Below are 22757 nucleotides of genomic sequence, written 5' to 3' on the forward strand. Positions count from 1 at the left end.
CAGGACATTAAGAAAGCAAGTGCTGTGCCGGGTGGTGGCGGCAGCACATGTCTTTAATTCCAGCACTTGGAGGAAGAGACAGGCGAATCTTTGTGAGTTCAAGACCAGCCTGGTCTACAGAGTGAGTTCCGGGACAGGTTCTAAAAATTATAGAGAAACGCTGTCTCAAAACAAAACAAAACAAAACAAAACAAAACAGAAACAAACAAACAACAAATGCCAAATTTTTAAAAGGAGCTTTTCCATATGCTGCTTTTTTTAAAAAAAAAAAATCCTTAAGTTATAACAGTAGCTGATAGGTATGTCTGCTGTGGTCTGGGGGAATGTGTGCTACCCTGAAATATTAATTTAATCTTCTAAAATGTAAAAAAAAAAGTTACTCATACTATCTTCCCTCTATTGATGCTAAAACTGAGGCTTGAAGCCAATGAGAGCTCCTGTTTCAAAAAATGAAATTGAGATATGAGACTCTATATGCCCTCCCCAGGGTTGTCTGCCTTCCATTCCGACATTGTCTTCCACTAGAGCAGACTCTAACTCTATGGATCTTCAGACAGAGAAGCAAGTCTAGTCTGATCCAGGGATCACGTGCCTAATCTATTCTTTCACAGTGTCAAAGACTCACGATTTGAGTTACAAACTTGCAAATAATTGTGGCCAAATATTACCCTCAAAATATTCCTTACCTCAATGTTCAAATTTCTAGCAACAGATATAAAGGTTCTTAATTTTCATCTCAGAATTTAATTAGAATGTCATGGGTTTTCCAAATTTTAATAAATTCAAAGTAAGTCAAAGCTCCAAGCTGTACCCATGGCAGATGTTAAGTATTTCTTGCTTTGTTAATGAGGTCAATGAAAAGTTGGGCACCTAATGAGAAACGGAAGATGCTTAGGTCTCTGCAGCTCTACCTATGCACTTTATACACAGAGCTCTTTCTGTTTGGACAAATGCATAACCACTCTTGCATGAGTCAAGAAAAATTCAGAGCAGAAAGTTTGGTACTGAGAGGAGAGTGAAGCCAAGAGAACTTTGAAATTCCCATTCATGGATCAAAATGACTCAACTGGCAAGAAATATTTTAATCTTATTTTCTTCCTAACATTTGACCCCAAATGACTTGCCTTTGTAACTACACCCAGACAAAATGTCCAGTGATGGAAAATGAGCATTTGTAATTGGCTAAGTATTCCATTTAGAGAAATTATGAAGTATAAACGCAGAAGGTTACATGTCCTTCCTTGTGTCTTTAAAAATCTCTATCTTTTATGTTTGGGGGGGTTAGTTAAGTAAAAGGGAGTGGTCTCTTGGATTAACTGCCCGAGCTATGACTTCTTTTGAGTCATGTTGTTTTGCATCCCAAGGCCCCCACATATGAGATGTTTTGACACAGTGTTGCTGTGTTGTGTTATCCCTTGTGTAAGCTGTACAGCTATGCATGCCATTGCTTTTGGAATAAAAGCCAGGCGCCTATTTAAATTTTGCTGCTGCTGTTTAATCTGTCTGCAGAAATCTGCCTTGAAAAAGAAGTCCCAAGTCCAGGCTAGGGAATCTAAGCTATCACAAATACAAAAACGACGATGAATAAATGTGTTGTACTCAGCAATAAAGCTGCTGATTTCATCTAGCTTGCGAAAGAAAAGGCAGCCCACGTAGTAGCATTCCTCAAATGATAGCAGTGGCTTCATTAAGTACTTAGTGGATGTTTGATCCCTCCCGTAGATAAATTGAGCTCATACAAATCCTAATCACTCTGCAGGATAGAGAGCTAGGCAAAGGTTTATAGGTTGACATTATGCAGTAATAGTGGCTGAGTGTTGAGTGTTTATTGGAAAAACTTCAAGAAAGCCTGATGCATACTAGGGGTGGTGAAGGGCTTTTGCTTTATGTAAATCTTTCCATTGCCTGAAATATTTTGACAGGAAGACTTTACCCAGGAATGTTAAATTTCTTAATGCACGAATGATTTCCAGACGTAGCTGACTTTAGCTGATGCTGCTGTAATGAGACCCACTGAATAATGTTCTCGAATGCAATGACATTCAAAATTCATTGTAAGCATTTACCCAAAGATCCACTCATTACAAAATAAACCACACTTGTTAGACCACACATTGGTTGTGCTGTTCAACTCTCAACTGGGATAGAACTTTCATGATGTACTTCAATTACTTAGACCTACTGACCTGGGCTACAAAGTGGACATTACCAGCGCTGTGCTCCATGGTAATGGTCTGAGGAGAAATGATAGACATAGAGTGCCTAGAACGGTACCTGGCACAGAACAAAGTTTCAAAGCCTATTGGCTGATATTGCTTGTTGCTAAGATTATTTTTTCCAAACAAAATGTTAAAAGTAAATAATACTTTAGAAGAAAGCTATTCTCTCTCGACCCTTGCTACTATCCTTTTTATATTGATTCGACAGTTTTGTCTTCTATATTTTAAAAGTCAATCATGAGAGCGTCACGTATAGAGTTTTAAAATGATATTTGTTATTTATTGCAGTTGTGTTTCAGGCACTGTTCTAAATATTATCTCCTTATTAGCTCATTTGGTCTTCCCAAGAAACATATGAATAGCTAATAAAATTTATCATCCCTTATCTGAAATACTTGGAATCAAAGTATTTGGAATTTTGGACTATTTGAATATACACAATGAGATATTTTGAGGACGGAATCCAAGCCTACACACTAGATCTATTTATGCTTTGTGTATGTCCTTTACACAGACTCAGCAGGAGCCTTAGACATCGTTAATGTGCCTGCATTTTATATGCAACCCACCCAGCCAGGCCAGATGTAGAACTTCCCGTTCATGGCATCATTTCAACCATCAGAAAGCTTCACATATTCAGACAAGGGGAGTTCAACCCATGTCAGCTCAAACACTTTTACAAATGAGAAAAATGAGAGTTCAAGACAGAAGCTAATTTCTTCTAAATAACTCAACTTATTAGGGCTGAAGTCAGGATCCTCACCCCAGGAGTCTGGCTTCACAGGCTCCAATCCTGGTACTCGCTGAACTATTTCTTGCTATCATATCTCTATTAACCAAAGTCTTCTGTAGCATGCTTTTGGAAATATTTTCATTTTTAAGTTTTTTTTTTGTTGTTGTTGTTGCTCATTATTTGTCATATGGCTGCCCTGTTCTGGTTCATATATTATACATTTGGGGCCTGCATGTTAAAATATCTAAGGGAACCAAAGCTATATGCTTTACTTGTACTTTGACAAATAATACACTGCTATGCATAAGTTCATAAAGTAAGATGTTTTGAATAATGAGGCTGTTTTCAAACCCAGAAGTTATTCTGTTGATTTGTTAGGATAAACGGTCCAGTCATGTACACAGTTATGAGGACAGAAAGCCTGCTTTCATTTCCTTCCTGTTAGAAGTGGCTCTTTGGTGAGACTTCCCAAGCGTTCAGTAGCCTGTTTCAAAAGTGCTAGCTCCTTGAACACTGTCATTCCCACCCGGAGGGCTCTGGGCCAAGGATGAGCAGCATTCTTTGGATGCCATATTTATGGCCTTATTGAATGCATTGCTTGCTGAAGGAAGGTTGAATGAAATGAACGGAAAATATTATCATCTTCCCAGTTCTGTTATTAATGCCCTGCTTAAGTATTTCAAAATAATGTAGAAAGAAATAAGTAGAAATAATTAGGTAATTAAGTTAGTGTTAGTCCTCACTATTGTTTCAGAGATATTTATGTATATTTCACCTTGTACCCTGTATTATACCAACATATGTGAGTGAAAGAAGACTTAATATTTACAGAGTGGCTTAAATAAAACACAGCAAGTCCACGCCCCAATGGGACTCACTGTGACTCTCTCACAACACCTCTCTGAGTACAATATTTATATAGAATATTGATATTTAACATAATATATAGATTGTATCATACATTCATATAACTAAATTAATAAATTAAATTAAGTACATCTAAAATTTATATAATATATTAACTAAATCATATAACAATAATTAGTATAATTTTATATGAATATCATGTTATATTCATATTAATATTCTTTATAAGTTTTTCCAACACAAGACTGTTTTGTTTTCTGATTTTACTATCATCCCAGAAAAGGCTATAGAATACCTTGCTTACAGTAAGAACAACTGAACAAAGGAATGAACTAAGAGTTAGTTCTTCAGACTTTCTGCATGCTTATTGTGTGGTACAAACTATGCTAAGTGACTCAGAGGTGAGCATTTCTCCTTACCTTGAGGAATTTAAGGAAATGATAATACCAACCACTGAATTGTGGATAAGACGTGATCTATGAAGTCATCTAGAGTAATCTATGATTACAGGTCATTTGGGAGGCAAGAGGGGCTTCCAAGGAAGGCTTTGACCATGGAACTAAGTTTTTTTGTAGTTGGTCTGAGAAGGGGAAGTTATGATAGGGAGGAGGATTTAGACAGTAGATGGAGCAACTGCAGACAGAAAGTTAGAACATTGAGTCTCAGGGGCAAGATTAAACTTAAAATTAAGTTTAATTAAAAATTGACTTTACTTTTAAATTTACTTTCTGGAATAGTATGTTACAAATATTTTTGTATTTTATCTCTGATGAAGCAGCTATAACTATGGATACATTTTCTCCGTGTTTACCTTGTTGAGTGACAACTGTCTTTCTGAATCAGTTCCAGTTACAGATGTTTGATATCATTTGCTCTACAACGTGGGCCAATAAAGACAGATGCTGTGAACTTCCCGGCCTGGTAAGAATTCTTTCACTTCTCTAAAAATTAAAATCTGTGATTGCTTTGGAAATGAGGGGTTGTTTCTCAATATTCATACTATTGGCAACTCCTTTTGTGATGCTAATTAAAGTCAGGAAGTTTTAATAAATAGACAGACAAGAAGAAATCAATGAGGCCATCACATATGACCATGTGGTTTGAGCTGTGTCAGACAGACAAGAAGAAATCAATGAGGCCATCACATATGACCATGTGGTTTGAACTGTGTTAAATAGACAAGAAGAAATCAATGAGGCCTTCACATATGACAATGTGGTTTGAGCTGTGTCTCACAGATGTTGTTGATACATACTCCAGATGCTTCCAAACGCCCTGCTTCCCAAAGCTTCCCACGCCAAAGGAAATACTTCAAAGTTCCACCTATGAAGGGTTTAGTTGTCAGCCATGGAAGTGTAATATGCACGAATTGAATGGGAAATAAGACATTTTGTTTGATTCTTGATTAATGATGATTACATATTAATGAGACGTGTATGTCTACTGAACATGGCAGTGTTTCCATATCCGGAGGTCAGCATGTGCCTGTTCCTCACTTCCTTCTACACACTGATTTGCTGTATTGAAACTAACTAGACAGCCTATTTAGATTTGATTGTCACCTGGACACAGCCTGCAGTCACCTGAGAGAGGAGTCATCTAGTTCATACTATCCTGAGGGCATATATATCGGGAGTTGTCTTGACTGTTAATTTTGGAAGAACCAAGCTCACTAAAGGCAGTCCTAACCCAGCAAGTCCCGAACTCTGCAAACTAGGTCCTCTCAGGGTAGACATAGGGCTGCCAACGAACCAATGAGCAGACTTGCTGCCTGGTTTCAGAGTCAAGGTCCTGCTCTGACGTCTCTTGAAGTCTGCTGATGTAGACCCTCTCCTCCCCTAAGTTGGTTTGTTCAGAGTGTTTTATCACAACGGCAGAGGTGAAGCTAGAACACAGATGACCTTGAACTCTGACCTCCTGCCTTTGCCTCCCAAGTCCTGGGTTTACAAGGTAGCATCACCATGCCCAGAATGAAGCTCCGAGCTGTCTTGAGCTTGTTGCTCACTTGAAGTCCAGTGGATGCCAAATGATGCTTTATTTTTATTGAATTTTTAAAACATTCGGTGTCAATATAAATTTAATAGACTGCCCCCAGGCTATCCTGTCACACAGATTTAGAACTGTAGTCATAATCTATATAATCTATTTGACACTACTAGAAAACTAAGCATTTCCCATTATTCTCTCATAAAGTTGTAGCTATATGTTTACAAATGGACAGGGGAGATCCATCTCGTAGGATCCTCATAGAAAGCAAACTGGCACAGGAGACCCCTGTAGCTGGACAGTTAGCATGTCTCACTAATTAAACTCATAGAATGAACACAGTCAAGTCTTCACGAAATCCAGAGGATTTGATTTTAGATCCAGATTAAAACATTTATTACAGGCAGTAAAGTCCTGGGGACCAGTTTGGGGGAAGCAAGTAACCCATTGTTTCTTCATCAAAGAAAGTCTCTAAACTAGTAGTGAATTGAACAAGACATCTTAGTGTTAGACATAAAAAAAAAGATAGGTTGGGAAAAGGAAGAGGAAACAGAATCTCATGTTGTGTCAAGCAAAGCAAAGATGTCCTCACCAGTTCTCCTAGGAAGGACCAAGCCCCTTTCATGATCTTTCTCATTGCTTTAGTCACTGCAGGCTTATAAGTTCCATACCTGGAATGCACATCCTCAACAGGAGCAAGAACACTCCTGAGTCTTGGAACAGGAAGCCTGGTGCCAAATTCATTTGGGAGATCTTTCGTAATACTTCGATTTACGTTTTAATCTAACCAATCAAATATTAGAGCAGATGAGCTATGCCAGCAGGAGATTTGAATGGAAATCTTTCCTATTGTCTACCATTTAAAGAAAAGGATGTAAAGGGTATTTAGGTCACTTGTTCAACTGTGTGTGGGTTTTTGTTTTGAATATATCTTAGTATTTATTGTCTGTGCTCTGTTCCTCTCCACCTCCCTGTCCTGCGAGGTCTTCAATAATGAAGCCACTTCCCATCTCCTCATGGGGACTGGTGGACTCTAAGTCCTGGAGTTTCTTACTGCAGTGCTGCGGTCGTTTTGGCAGCTGCTCCAAACGGGATATTGAAAAATTGTACGAGGCTGCTACCAGGCACTCTGCCTCGCTCCGCCTGCATTCGGGCAGCTCACTTGGATTTATTCAGCCTGACATTGCCAGTCATTTTCTCCTGTCGCGTGTCAGCAACGATCCCAAGAGAGGAGAAAAATGACCCCTACCCTGAAGCTCTAGGTCCACAGTGTTTCCTTAGTGTCAGCTACAAACCCTGATGGGATTATCACAGGACACAGGTGTGCTTAAGCAGACTTAGTTCTTTGTTTTAATTCACATGCAGTAGTTTCGACTGGGCCTTTCAACAAGGTTTCTTTCGTTCTCTAAAACAGAAAAGCAATGCAGCATAATGAAAGGGTTTAAGGCCTTTAGTTCAAAGGGCATTGCTATTCTAGATTAATAAGGTAGAAACCGAAAATACCCTCTGTTCTCTTCTGACCTCGTTTCTTCGTTTGGATTTCTAAGCCAGTTATAGCGAATCATTCTCTAGGTGGGATAATCAACGACCCATATGTGCCCATGCTGTCTCTGTACAGAGAAGATGGTGTAGTTGGCGGCCTTATAGCATAATGTTCATTTAAAATTGTAAAACATCTCCTAAAGTGTCTTCTGAGACTTAGTTAAGCAATTTATGTATACTGTCTTGTTCATAATTACCCTTTACTTTCCTACTCAGAGGGATGAAGAGGCTTGCCCAGACCTCCCACGTTCCTGCTCTTGCTCAGAAACTAACGAAGTGGCTCTAGGACCAGCTGGCCCCCCAGTAAGTCTTACTAGCTCAGCCTTGAATGCTCTTGAATAGCGTAACCATCACCTTGGGGTTTCCCTCTCGCTGCCTACTGAGCTCTGGCTGTCACCCCCTGAATCTTAGGTAGTGAACTTAGACACATCTACAAGACGATCGTTGTCTGCCTTTCCATCCATTTTTTCCATTGCTTTAAGCCCCTGTGGTTTATCTTCAGTGTGAGTTTCAGTCATTGGCCCTCAGTTTAGAGGATCAGCGTATCCTTTTGGTGCCCACTCTTTCAAAATTTGTGTGTTTTGTTGATGCTGTCCAGCCATTTTCAAGTAAAGCTGCACATCTCTTGACATAAATTGGAGTTACACAGGGAGAGCGTTAAGTCAGCTTCCATGATCTTCAGCCCTTTTGTTCAACTGAAGAAGAAGCTGTCTGATGTCACCCTTACTAACACTGTCCACCACATCTCTATTTATAGAGAAAGTTTTTCTGGCCAGACTTTAGTAAGAGCAAAACCTAAGTAAATTGAAAGACATCATCTGCACTGTATTTATTTTAAGTGATCTATCATTTTTAGTAATACTCTTTTCTATTGATTGTAATTCTATATTTGCTTTTGCAAATATATTTATTTAAATGTGTTAGCCAATTAAAATATTCAGAGGATACATGCACTGTCTTTAGATGTGTGTTTACAAACATGAACATATTCACATGTCTGCTGTGTAAATAGATATGTCTAATAAATGAAATTGCCACTATAATAGTACATCAACATGTCAGAACATATTGGGAAGAAATACAAATGATTGTGATTTCAGAAACACTAAAGTGTTTTTAGTTCTGTATAAATAGATGAAGCTGAATTGTTGATTTTTCATTGATTTTTTTATGAAGTTATGGTATATAATACACATAATTCCATGCCAACTGAATATTTTATTCTTTTATATGTGAGCAAAAGTAGCATTATATAAAGCTCTAAATAAGCAAGTCATATAAGAATTTTTAAGGCTTAAAAGGATGTGGCAGCCAAGGTTTGCGGAGGCTCTGAAATGATCTACAGGAAGGAGCAGAACTGGGTGGGGAGTTTCCAGTTGAAGATCGTGATGCACATTTACTGGTACACAATGTGTGGGCTTCATATAAAATAGCCATGACCTAATCCCATATTATGAAGAAAGATGAATAAAGTATGTTGTTTTGAGATTTGTTCTTGAGCTAATACTTAACATCTGTTTGCCAGGGTGGTCCAGGACTCCGAGGACCTAAAGGCCAACAAGGTGAACAGGGTCCAAAGGTAACGTCTTTATCTCAACTAGCCATCACGTTGGAGTTAGATGGCACTTCATTTATCCTTGTGACTGACAGCATCTCAATGTGTTTGTGACACTTGGGGCTAACAATTTTGACTTAGAATGCAGATGTGTGCTTTTAAACCCAAACAAGTATTTAACAACTCAGCCAAATGGAAGATTGTTTGGGCAGACAAGAATGCCCGTGTTCTGGTTGGCTTGGTCTGCAAGGTGGGCCTTCTCAGGTGCATGCTTCGCTCTCTGCATGGGTAACAGAAATTTGTCTTAAGCAGAATCACATAGTCACAGTTCTGCCTCTGTCCCTTCCAAAATTTCCCACATTTTGCATTCCTCTTCCGGTTTTGCATTATGTCTAATCCAACAGCGAGCTTTGCATTCTATTCTGAGTACCCAAGGCCACCAAGTATGAGGGTCCAGGTCTTGCATCGGCCAGCCAAAATGACCAGGTCATGCCAGCCCACATCAAAACACAATTTTCTCCTTTGCACAAAGGCATCCAGAGGACTGGCAGGAGCCCAGCTACTAATTGAGTTCAGGCCTCATCCTCTTTCCTTTGGATTCTGGAGAATCTTTAACTGATCTCCTATGTCCAGTGCCTTGGCTTTCTGATTCATTCTACACATCTGTTCTGAGATGAATTTCCTGAGAGTCTATGCTGGATTGATGCTTATTTAAAACGTACAGTCATGGACCATGGTTTGGCCATTGTTGGCATCATAGTCACGGCCTCTCCTTCCTAAAAGATTTTATTTTATGTGTATGGGTGTTTTGCATGTATGTCTGTGCACCACTTGTGTGCAGTCACTGTCAAGTCCAGAAAAAGGCATCAGATCCCTTGGAACTGGAGTTATAGGCGGTTGTGAGCCACCATGTCAGCAGTGGGAATCAAACCCAGGTCCTCTGCAAGAGAAGCCAGTGCTCTTAATCACTGACCCATCTATCTCTCCAGCCCCCCCAGGCCCTTTCTAACTCAGTTCTCATTCTTGTGACATTGCTTCTCACAATTTCCACACCATCTGTCTTACTGATTTAGTGCTTTAAAATATTAGATTTACACCCTGTTTATTCATCTAGAAGAGACCATTACACTAAAAAAGAGTTTGGCTTTAAAATTGGAACCAGATGATGCAAGGTAGGACAAGAAGTGAGCAAGAAAAAGAGATAAATGAAAGAAAGCTGGAGCCAATCAATCAATCATTATCCAATTCAAAGACTATGGGACCTATCCTTTGTGGTTTATCTGTTTCATCTTTTGAGACAGGCTCTCTGGCCCTTACTTGTCTCCATCTCTAACCATGCTGTAAGAAAGGCCAGAGTTGAATGCCTCCTCTCAACAGGCTTTCTCTGGCTCTTTCTCTGGGTCACCCATGGCGGAACCCAGAAGCTCCTATGCTTGTGGGTTTCTGCCTCTCAGGGCCTCCCCCAGCAAGACCTCAATAAATTTTCCAACATTCTCAGTGGACAATGGTTCTAATGATGACTAAAAATTAATTCTGATATTTGGTAGCCCATTTTCTCTAATAATTATCCACCCACACAGGATTGTTGCTAGTATGGTTATTTCTGTGTGGCAGTTTTGACAAAAAACAAAACAAAACAAAACAAAACCCAATACTGTGATGCAGTGGATTTTGGACAACAGAGAATCACATAGCCACCCTTGTGGACAGTATGAGGACAGATAAACTATACCTTGTACACATAGACATTTAGGAGAAGTCCCGACATGTAATCTTTTTTCATTTCTAACACCAAATGGATAAGAATTTGGTTTGGAAAGCAATGATCACTGGTCTCTTCTAGTCTGTTTTCTATTTTAAAGAATAAAATGGGCCACCTACTTTCTTCCCTACTCTTCGACAATACAGAATGATATAGCACTAGACTGTTACCGTTAAACATTCTGTGTAAGTTGCCCCTTCTCAAGCACATCACATTTTTAATGTTCCTGCCCTCTTCCTCATACCTTGCAAGCTTCTTATAAGGATAGTTATAATCTGATGTTCTACAGTCTCATTTCCTGCACAGTTCTCAAATCACACGTGATCTCTGATCTCCGAGCCCTGTGAAGCTGTTCTCACTGAAGTCACCACATGTGATGAGGTCCATAGGCTTTTGTTTAATGTTTATCTCCCTTGAGATCGCGGCAATAGTTGACTCATTTGGCCAGCTCTCTATTGGAATTTGTTTCTGCTTTGCCATTCTATCTTTGCTCTGGTACTAACTTCTTGACTTTTTCATATTCTGTCCCAGGCTTTTTTCCTCTTCACTCTAATTGTCATGTAATTTTAATCAGTTTCTACTGTCAATGTGTAGCTTAAAAAAATATTTAATTTTAATTTGATTGTATTTGCTTGCGTATGCGTATTTTGCCTCCATACACATTTATGCACCATGTACATGTCTGATGCCTGTGGGCACCAGGAGAAGCCATTAGATCCCCTGGAACTAGAGTTACAGACATTTGGGAGCTACCATGTGGATACTGGGAACCGAGCTTGAGTTCTCTGAAAGAGCAAACAGTGCTCTGAAACACCGAACCATCGTTCCAGCCTCTTTCAATACACTTTTTGCAACCTTATCGATGAACATGTGATGGAGGAGAGTTATCTGTCTATGTTTCTTTCATTGGTTAATTAATAAAGAAAACTGCTTTGGCCCTTTAAGAGACAGACAGAACAGAATTGTGGGAACAAGGAAGTAGAGTTGGGGAGACGCTTCAGGCAGTCTCCATAGTGAGTCTCCATGCTGCGCCTCTCCGAGATGGACACAGGTTAAGATCTCTCCTGGTAAGCCACACCTCGTGGTGCTACCCAGATTACTAAATATGGGTTAAAGGAAGATGTGAGAATTAGCCAATAAGAGGCTGAAACTATGGGCCAGGCAGTATTTAAAAGAATACAGTTTCCGTGTAATTATTTCGGGTGTAAAGCTAGCCGCTGCCGGGTGGCGGGACACGGCCCCGCGTTTCCTCAAGCTTCTTCTGGACCTTTCCATGTGATTTTGCCCATACACTAAATCTTAAGGAAACTTAAGTCTGTTCTGATGACTTAACTACAGTTTATTCCACTAGGATGTTTTTTTTTTTTCCATATTCTTGGACTCAAGTAATACATTGAGCAATTTTACATTTGGGGCAATTTACAAATTATACACACAAAATTATATGTACGAAAGAAATAAGTATGTTGAAGAAACATATATACCGTTGGGTTTATTGCAAAAGAATTCACTATAGATTAAAAAGTGGAAAAAACTCAACTGATCATCAAAAGACAAGTGGGTAAGAACAGGTCAAATCTGGTCATTTGTGAAAACATGGATGGACCTAGAGATAATTATGAAATAATTATGAAATAAGCCAGGCAGAGAAAGTCATGAATGGTTTTATGTATGTATGGGATCTAAACATTTTGCAAAAAATTAAGAGTGAAATAGTGGTTACCCAAGGCTTAGGGGTGGGGATGAAGAATGAGGCATAATTGGTTAATATGTAAGTTATAGGGAAAAGAGCTTCTAATATTCCACTGCACATAAGGTCTATAGGTAACAGTAGCATATTTTCTATTTCAAAGAGTTAGAAGAAAGGACTTCGAATGTCTTCAACACACACACACACACACACACACACACACACATTTGAGGATCTAGATGTTCTTACCATCGATTCCTATATGGCACATGCATGGTCGGTATCCCGTGAGAAGAGGTACCATGTAGGATTGCATTAATATGCACAACTATAGCATATCCACTAGACTAATATGCTATGCAGGCATAGGAGATCAATTTAATCAAGGAATGGCCTTTGCTGTGCTCAAAACAGGGAAGAAGAAATTGAGCATAAATAGATATTCTGAGACTAAGGTTACTCGTTGAGTTGTTTAAAGCCCAGTAGGAACTGGACGAAGTGGGAGCTACTGATGTGGAAGGGATGTCTGACCCTGGATGAAAGGCAGGATGGTTTGGGTTAGAGGCACTTGGTGCTGCAGATGAACTGCCCTGGAGTATTGCGGGGAGGTGGGGGAGGAAACGGGCCTGACATAAAGTTCTCAGAGAGAGGTTGAGGCTCACTGGGGCAGGAACTGAGAGCAGGGAGGATGTCTAAGGAGCCTGTTTGTCTAGATTCCTTCCTGAACCAGGAGGGTGGTCCCGCAGTGCTTTCTCTTTGGGGAAATGTTAGGCATTTGTGGGGGACTACTTGCTCATATAACTGGCACGGCATTCTTATTTGCAGAAACAAAATTAATATAGCTGATGAAATCCTGCTGTATTTATTCTTATAGCTTACTGATGACAGTTTACCCGGGAGGTAAATCTTTTGAAGCTTGGTGTCTTGCTAACCCTCTGAGTGTTTCATATCTTAGTAGTTGTAATAAGAAATAAGAAATAAGTGTTGTATGCAGAGATGTCTTTCAGGTACTAGAGACTCTAACTTCTGGAATAATTTTTCTCTCTTGCTTCTAGGGACCAGAGGGCCCTCGAGGGGAAACAGGTCCTGCAGGACCCCAGGGTCCTCCTGGACCCCAAGGGCCCAGTGGTCTGTCCATTCAAGGCATGCCTGTGAGTTGTGTGCACAGAAGGGTTTTATTGTTATCTGTTTTGCATGTAGAATGAGCTTTTATATTCTGTGTTGTGCCAATGGGTCTCAGTCCCTGAGAAAATCATGACTGACTGACCATACATTAACTCAGCCCACAATCCATTGTTTACTCAGTGATGGGGGTCTTTTAACAAACAGGTACATGGCTAGGGAGTAAGCATAGTCACACCTGAGGAGGATGGCAGGGTCAACAAGGGCAGCCTTTGCTTGTTCATCGAGATTCCTTTGTGCAGTTGTTGTTTGTGTGTGTGTGTGCACATCTGCGTGTGCATGCACTGTGCACATGGGATGCGGGTGCATGTGTGCATGTATGCAAGAAGAGGCAAGAGTCAGCCTTGGTGTCACCCTCAGGAGTCACCTACAAAGCATTGCCTTCATTGGCCTAAAACATGATGAATAGTCTAGGCTACCCTGTCCAGGAAGGCCCAGGGACCCACCTGTCTCCAGTGCCCCACCCTAGTGTTGGGATTGCAAGCATATGCTATCATGGTCAGATTTTTGTTTTTAATATGGACCCCCGAGGATCAAAGTCCTCATGCACTTTACCCACTGATCTACCTCCCCTCCCTTTGACTGAACTTTTAACATCTAGAAAGTAACAGCTTTTATGCCAATTTACTATTAAAGTGCAGCCATTGTGCACACAGAATAATCAAAGGCATCATATACTTTCTTGTTGCTACTGCCACGAGAATCTAGTTCACTGAGTGAATTTTAGCATTTTAGTTGTAGGCATTAAATGGCTATTCTAAAATATTTGGTATCTTTGAAAAGAAATTTAACTCACAGAAATATATGTGATCGTTAAATCGTGAACTACGTATAACATTTAAATATTGAAGAGCTCTCTCCCCCGCATGTGTTAGCATTATCAGCTTGGCCATCTGGGGCTGCACATGGTGCGTTGGAATTGTTCTTGGACGTGCACATTCAGTTCTGTAGGAATGTTTACATGATGGCTTAGCGTATGTAAGAAGTGAAATATGACCTGTGGGTGTTATTGCCAAGGCAGTTTACTGTTGAGAATAACAGGGGGTGGGTGGGCGGAGGGACTGAGGACTTATGTCTGTGAATCTGACTCTGAACTTTTGGACACTCAGGGTATGCCCGGTGACAAAGGAGATAAAGGAGATGCTGGCCTTCCTGGTCCACAGGTATTATTTTTGCTGTTAGTCTTTTGCCAACGACTAAAGCCTTCAGCTTCTTACACCAGCTGTGACCTTGTCAGGGCTGTCCGTTAATGACATCTGCCATTGTTCATTGACCTGTCTGGAAGTCAAAATGATTGAGGCTGGGAACACTGATTTCTCAGTAGGAGCTTCTGGGTCTCAGTTTTGTGTCACAAGGGGGTTCCCACTGTGACAATGGCTTTGTGTGGAGGCCCTGGTCTGTCCCAGGGAAGCAGGCAGCTGTTTCTACAACTCTGACTCTTTTCTGTTCTTGATCTCCCTAGGGTGTCCCTGGAGGTGTGGGTTCACCAGGACGTGATGGCTCACCAGGCCAGAGGGTAAGAACTTGTGAAATATTGGTTGTGGCAAGGCAGATTTCGTGCCTGGTCACTTTGCTGCAGCCGCTGAGTCGGGGTCTGCGAATTTCCTTTCGTCAGTCTCCTTTCTGTCTATTTTGTGTCTATTTCCGTTCAGCCACATCTTCTATGTCCATTTCTTTCATCAAACTTACCCCAGTTGGCAGTGTCCCATTCTGAATGCTCCCAAGTCTGATTCTTATTTGCACTAAATTGCATCTATTGACTTAGTAGATTTTTCTAGGGTTTTTTTGTTTTTGTTTTAAATCCTTAAAGTACAGACCTAAAAGAAAAGTAGTATGGCTTATAAAGGAATTCCCATTGGCTTAGTATATTTTAGTTATCTCTTCTTTTCACTGGCTCAAACAGACAGCAGCAAAATAAGTACAAAAATCACCAAGCGAGGCATAAGTTGAAATACATTTGTTTTGTTGACAAGTTTTGACCAAGGCAGGGTTGGAGGGTTATAATTTATTGGGGGGAAATTCAAATTTAAAACTGTGTCACGTGGTACAATGGGCTCAGGGACCTGTCAGAACAGAAGATTGGGAAATCAAGCCAGGCTTGCAGGGTCTGAGGACTCTCCGTGGAGGTGCCCTTTAGGCTGCTGCCTGATTGAAAGGCAGAGGTGGCCAGGTGGGTGAGGAGAAGAAAACCATTGCAAACATGGAGAGCTGTTTATATAAAGAAGGAACGTGGAAACAGTGGGGTGTCTTTAATATGGTATGTTGGGCTAGAGATCGTAAACCCGTGTGTGCGACTGTCAGCATGTATGTACATGTCTACAATGCACAGGTATGCACGTTTATTGTGGGATGCAATCTGAATTGTTTAAAACATTGATTTTATTTTTACCTAAAACTTTGAACTTTAACGTGAAGGAAATAAAAATCCACTGCATTTCTAAGAGGAAAAAAAAAAAGCTATTTGATTTTTTAAAAACATGTTTTTATTTATTCTTTGGTAATTTCATATACGTAGACAATATATTTTGGTGATATCATTTTCCCACTTCACCCCTTCAGCTCTTCCCGATATTCAACACCAATGCTCGTAGCCTCTTGTTTTAATCTACTGAGTTCAGTTAGTGTGGCCTGTATATGCGTGGGTACAGGACCCTTCCCTGGATCATGGGCAGCCTACCAGAGGCCTCATCCCTAACAAAACTTTCTCTTCTCCAGCACCCATCAACTCCCAATAGCCCCTCAGCTAGGAGTGGGGCTCTGTAAGCCCCTCCACGAAATGCATTGAAATTCTGACTGGCTTGATAATGTGTAAGTCTTAAGCACTAAACCTGCTATGAGGTTGTGTGGCCCACAGGCCTGGCACGTTCCAGAAAACATTATTTTCTAACAGTCTTCCCCATTGTCGGGCTATCCCAATCTTTCTGTCTCCCCTTCCATGATGTCCCCTGAGCCTTGTGCGGAAGGAGTGTGACAAAGATACTCAGTTTAGATCTGGACACCACAATCGTTTACTCTCTGCATTTTGGCCACTTGTTCATCCGTCTTCATTGGCATCTACTGCAAAATGAAACTTCTCTGATGATCGTTATGTGTCGAACTAATCTATGGGCATAGAGATATATATTTATAAAACACTTTGATACTGAGTCCACTTAGCAAGATAATAGTAGTGGGTTCTACCCTAGGGTCTATGGTCTATCTAGCCATGGGTTCTTGGTCCGGTATACAATAGCAGGCCTGAGTTCCATCCTGTCGCGTGGGCTTAAATCCAAACAGGAAATAGTTGGTTACCCTAGTAACATTCATGCTTGCCATCACATGCATGGGTGGTGTATTTTTTTTTAAATATTTATTTATTTATTTATTTATTATGTATGCAATATTCTGTCTGTATGCCTGCACGCCAGAAGAGGGCACCAGACCCCATTACAGATGGTTGTGAGCCACCATGTGGTTGCTGGGAATTGAACTCAGGACCTTTGGAAGAGCAGGCAATGCTCTTAACCTCTGAGCCATCTCTCCAGCCCCAATGGGTGGTGTATTTTGTCAGGCCAGTCTTTATTGTAGCTTGCAGAGTTCACAGCTGGATCGGAGTGTTGATGACTTTTCTTCCCTACAGCCTACACGGCACCTTCTAGCACCATGAAAGCTAGACAATAGGGAGGGAGCAACTAAGTCTGTACCAGCTTGACTGCTTCATGTCTTATGACCTAAGCGTGTATCCCTTCGGGGTTTGTCTCCCTAAATGATCACTGGTTTGGACTTGGGAGGAACCCTCCATTTCTCTAATCTCCGAATTAGAGGGAGCGCCAAGCACTTGCGTTTTCTTCAATAAAGATCAACAGGCATGGCATTCCCTGGGAGCCGATAGACTTTAGGAGGCTAACACTTATTAGAATGCTGACTTCTCTACTCTGTCAGGCCTGACTGTAGCTTCCTCTCACCCATCTGCTCAAGTATATGAAAATGGGGAAACAGGCTTGCAATCCTAGGAGGCTGAGACAGGAGGATTGCAAGTCAAAGGCCATCTTGGGCTATGCCACAGTGTGAGCTCAAGGTCAATCTGGACAACTTAGTGACTCCTTCTCTCAAAATGGAGAATTAAAATACATTTCAGTGGTTGAGTCCTTGGCTAGTATGCATGGAGCCCTAGTTTCAATTTCCAGTATTGAAAAAAAGAAGAAATTCATCTTTTTTTATGGGTATAGAGATATGGTATTTGAAATCTCTTCTTAACCCCCCTTTAACAGCATACTGACACTTATATAGAATCTCAGTGCAGTCTCTGTTTACCAAATGGACCGGGCAATAGAGCATGTTTAGGCTAGCGCATCTGAGGAAGGCCTTCTCTCAGAGTTAGATTTATGTAGGGTTCCTGTGCATGTGGGAGGAGTGGCCAGAAATATTTATATGTTTTGGCCGGGCACATAGGCTAAGATTCTGTGTGGTTACACAGCTAGATTCCTTCATGATTCCTGAGGCCCTGGAAACAGCAAGTCTGAAGATTTGGTTGAGCGAGTTTATTTGATTTATCTATGCGTAGAGCCCAGTCTTGGCGAAGAGCTCAGAACCAAACCTGTTAGGTTAGTGTTTGAGTGCTTTGGTTTTAGTCCTTTGGTTTATTTCTCCTAAAATCCATGTTTAAAATCAGACTTTTAAAATTTTTGTATTTTCATGTGTTCAACTTTAGTAGTAAAAGTTTAGCGCTATCACAAAGTGATAAGCTATCCACTCTTGGCTTTTGTTTTCCCCTCTTCCTCTATTTGGAAATCAAGTTTTGAGGCTGTGTCTGATGCTGATTATGAAATCCTCTGGGATGGGAATGGAGTTCTTTTTAAAATCTGATTGTGAGGGAAACTCATTCAGTATGGAACCACACGTCTTTTAAAGAAGGTTGTGTGGATCCGGTGACTATTACCTTAGGAAAGTTATTTGAAGACTGCCACCTGGCATAAAATTAAGGAGATACCATTCACATGAAATAAAATTGCAGGGCCGTGGAACTATGATGTAACAGCTCTGCATGAAGGAAGAACAAGACACATTTTCTCCCTCAGCCGTGTCTTATCTGAGTGCCTGCACCACGCCACCCCCACCCCCTCCCCTGAGCTTGAAGAGAGTTTCCCCGTCATCCTCTGCAGAGAAGATTATAAAAGCAGGAATACTTTTAGTCGCTAAAGAGAGCAATCTGCAGACCACCTATAGAAGGGAAAGGCATGGCAGGCTCACATGCTTCCTCTCCTGGGCACAGAAAACAATGAGTCTTTCAGAGGCAGCAGAGGAGGCAGGAAGAAGGATTGGTTAAAGCGGAGTCACTTGGGGGACCCTGATCTATTTAGTCAGGTGATCTGAAGGCTCAAGGGTGCTAAAGGTCTGAGGAACGACTTTGCGGGTACCAGTTTGGAAAGAAGTAGACAGACATAGGTTGAGAACGCTCTCAGGATACATGGAGCACCAGGTCTGACTGGCTGGGCATTGGTAGATATGGGGCTACTTAAAGAATACTGAGCACAGACACTTCCTGATTCTCCCTGTTCTGCTGTAGGATGCTATCAACAATAGCTGTTATCACGGCACTCTGCCGAGAGTGAACAGTCCCGTTTAGAAGTTCTTATCTTATGGGCCAAGCCTCACACCATCACCTGGTTGTTAGCTTAGGAAAAGAGAGACCTCTTTTATGACTCTGGTGCCAACATTGCCTCTGAATTTACTGAGAGGGGAGAAGGTCTTAAGAAAGAATAAAAAAGAGAAAATATAACCTCTTCCCCTCTTTCCAGCTTATTCTGGCTTTTCCCAAGGGGAATCTTGGACTCTTGGAGACAAGTCTTATTCAACTCTGGGCCTGAAGCCATAAGCAAGTCTAGCTAGACTTCCCGGAGTAAGTTTCCGCCCGGGCCGCGGAAGCCAACGGACTAGCTTGTTGAAGGTGACGGTGCAAACTTAAACTTGCAGCTAATGCGCTCAGGCATCCAGGTTTTACTCTGAGCCATTCCAATTAAAACATTCTGATCCTTTCCTTCTTTTTCCTATAAATCTTGGACCCTCACCCATCTTCCCTCCGCCTGCCTGCTTCTTTTCTTGGTGTCTGAGTACAGGGCCTTTCAAGTGATCTTCAAGCTCTTCTTGGTGTGTGGTAGCTTTCTCAGTCTCCATCCTACACATTCAGATGGTCCTTAGGGAAATCAGATAGAAGACAGATGTAAGGCAGCTAGGTAAGTAGATAGATAGATAGATAGATAGATAGATAGATAGATAGATAGATAGAGAATAGGGCCAGATAAATACAGGAGTAGAAAGAGGAAGAGAGATCAATTATAGAAATAAAATATAATATATTAGAGAGAAAATTATATAAATATAGGAAGATAGTTGATAGAGAATAAAGATAGAGAGACAGATGATAAAGATAGACCTAAGGAGAGAGATAGATTATTACTAAATGCGAGATAGATAAGTAGATGACAGATTGGATAGCTAGGTCGTGAAAGAATTAAAAATAGCACAGAGAAAAGAAAAATGAAAGACAGCCTCTTTCTTACTTCTGAGTTCCAGTTCCTCCAAAGTCCAATTTTCTGGCCAACACCTAAATAAAAATTTTGGAATTATTCCTATCTTCCAACTTGTCTTTACCAAAACCTGAGAGAAAGAACGTATACTAATGAGGAGGAAACATATTTTTACCTGTTGGGGAGCAGTTCCTCAATGTGCAGGGTGTGTTTGTTTTTTAATTCAGGGCACATCTGTGTTGGGGTCCTTCTTTCTGCTCTGCTCCCCTTCCCCTCAGGGTTCAGCAATAGCTGGCCTTCTGTATCTATAAAGGATGAACGGTTGCAGAGTGTGTTCTGCCCCTGGACCCTGTTGAACTTGCATGTGGATGAAAAGCTCTGTGCGGATGGGTACACACCTTCAATGCTAACCAGGTTTAAATCTAGGGCTGTATGGTGTGGGCCCAGATACTTCATGTTGCCAAGACTCACCTTCAGCACCTGTCAGTCAAAGCATAATCCTGCACTATATGGAGTCGTTGTGGAGATTCATTCATATGAAGCATTTCTATTGATATGATCTTAAGACAATATTATTGGCATCCACTGTTTTTGAGGTCAGCCTAATGGGTCAGAACTTTTTCTAATGCCCATGTAAATTAAGATGTCTTAGAAGATGGTAAAGAAATACAAAAAGTAAAGAAAGTGTAAGGGTTTTTTTTTTTTTTAATTTTCATTCTGCCTGGAAAGGACCCTTGAAGCATGCTTCTTCATTTTGTGGCTTTGAGATACACAAAGACCATATTGTGTGGAATGTTCTGTTTCATCAAAAATGAGTTGGACTTAAAATGCGCTTGAGTCAACTCTTTGGATGAATTTCATTCCTGTCATGAATAGTAGGCAGTGATGAACGAGTCATCTAAAAAAATACTTTTTGAAATACTAGGTTCATGATAATGAGCCCCCCGGGCATCTTCCTCCCTCAGAAAGGGCAGAGTAAGCTATTACCACAAAACTGGTAGCCAGAAGGATTGGATCGTCTTCTTTGTGGGTCCAGCTCCAGAAGGACTTTTATAAAATCTCAGGAAAACATTTGCGCAGTTAACTACAGTGAGGGTAGTTTATGCAATTGGGACTTGGCTGTTGATTTTTGTTAAAATGTCAGTAAACCACACCACCAAGAATGGGATCTATGCAGATGTCTGGTGTTTCCTTCCTTAACTCCCAGGAGATCTATGAATGCTAGGCAATGGCACCCCCATTGCTCTAGGCAGAACCTGAAGGTCTGAAAGTGGGAGGAACTACACAGTGGTCAGAAGTAGGTGGTGCAGGAGCCAGGAGTTCAGCTCATTTCTTTGGGTCCAGCAGTGTGCCTTCTTATTCCATAAAATTCTGAATGTAAGGATTACTGTGAAGTTTTGTGGCTGAGAAGATCTTCCAAGAAGACATTTAAGTAACAGAACTCTAACAACGAAGATGTCACACCTTGTACTTTGGAATCCAATTTCACTTAATAAGGCAGGAATTGATCATTTATAAAGCCGTGGTTCTAGCCTCTTAGCCTTTTACTTGGATAACGGTTCATCTGTGCACATTTGAGAGGGAGGAGCTTTGGGGGGGGGGTCTTTAGCCTCCTGCTCTTAGGGGCTCTGATGAAACCCATTCTTGACTATTGACTTTGCCTTCCTCTTGGAATGTTGTCATTCAGGGAAGGGCCAGATGTTTAAATTGTTGTAAACCAACCGATCTAGTACCTCCGTCATCAGGTGATGTTTGTTTTGTTTAATGCACAGATCCAGTGTTTTAACCTCAGATATTCAGGTGCAGAAAGCCCTTTAGACAAAACGTAGCAATGTTTAGACTTAGAAAGTCTAATGATTCTATACCTATCTAAGCTTTAGAATCACTGAATAGTCTCTTATAAAAGGTCTATTGTATGCCCAATTCAGTTCTTTGGCACAATATTGCTGATGTGCTATTTTTTAATTATCTGAAGTTATAAGTATGAGATATTAAAAATCTATACAATTATATTCTTCTACATTGCATTAAATAGCATATTAAATGGTGCATATATGCATATTTATCAATGTGCACGCATACACTATGCATAACACACATAGTTTTAATGTATTTTGTGTTGCTGCAAGTTCTCCAATGAGACCTAGCATGGTACAATGTATAAGGACTGGTTTTTAATCTCTGTCCCAAGCCAGTGTTTGCATAGCTTGTAGCTTTGGGCTGCTTGGCCTTTTTGTCTGGTAGTTACTAGTAATCCTTTACAATAAGTAGCAGCCTTATTTCTAGAGGCCAGCTACCATACTAGTCTTGGCAGTCCAGAACCAGACCACAGGATTGAAATCATGCATCATAGGATGGTCTAGCCCTCGCTTCTTGACAACTCAGTGAATCCAGGCGGCCCACAGAGCCTACTCCAGCAATCAAGAGACCTTCACAATCAGCCCTATTTCAGAATCTTACAGCTTACGCCCATGATCTGCCATTGCAGGCTTCGGAAATGGTATGCAAGCCTCACTAGTGAGTCAGTAGTTCTGTAAGATGTTGCTGAGTGGTTCGTAAACACATACACCTGGCTTCTGACTTTAACATCAGTTTCAAGTGTAGCTGTGGGTAGGTGGGTTTCATCCTACACATGCTGCAGGCTCTGGCCTAGAAACTATAAATATATTAGACATCTACATTTGCTCTAATGTATGCAAAAGAAAAGTATAAATG

At 40.8% G+C, this 22757-nt stretch overlaps 1 protein-coding gene across 3 annotated transcripts in view; it reads left to right on the forward strand.

Annotated features, from left to right (window-relative positions):
- Positions 1-22757, forward strand: part of Col14a1 (collagen type XIV alpha 1 chain) — a 186503-nt gene that overhangs the window by 125404 nt on the left and 38342 nt on the right. For all 3 annotated transcript variants that reach the window (XM_038343529.1, XM_038343530.1, XM_038343531.1), the window contains exons 35-40: positions 4663-4740; positions 7564-7650; positions 8873-8926; positions 13410-13505; positions 14646-14699; positions 14999-15052. In XM_038343529.1, the coding sequence (XP_038199457.1) occupies positions 4663-4740; positions 7564-7650; positions 8873-8926; positions 13410-13505; positions 14646-14699; positions 14999-15052 (423 nt within the window). The remainder of the gene's footprint in view (positions 1-4662; positions 4741-7563; positions 7651-8872; positions 8927-13409; positions 13506-14645; positions 14700-14998; positions 15053-22757) is intronic.

Source organism: Arvicola amphibius, chromosome 9, assembly GCF_903992535.2.
Source record: "Arvicola amphibius chromosome 9, mArvAmp1.2, whole genome shotgun sequence".
Lineage (NCBI taxonomy): Eukaryota > Metazoa > Chordata > Mammalia > Rodentia > Cricetidae > Arvicola > Arvicola amphibius.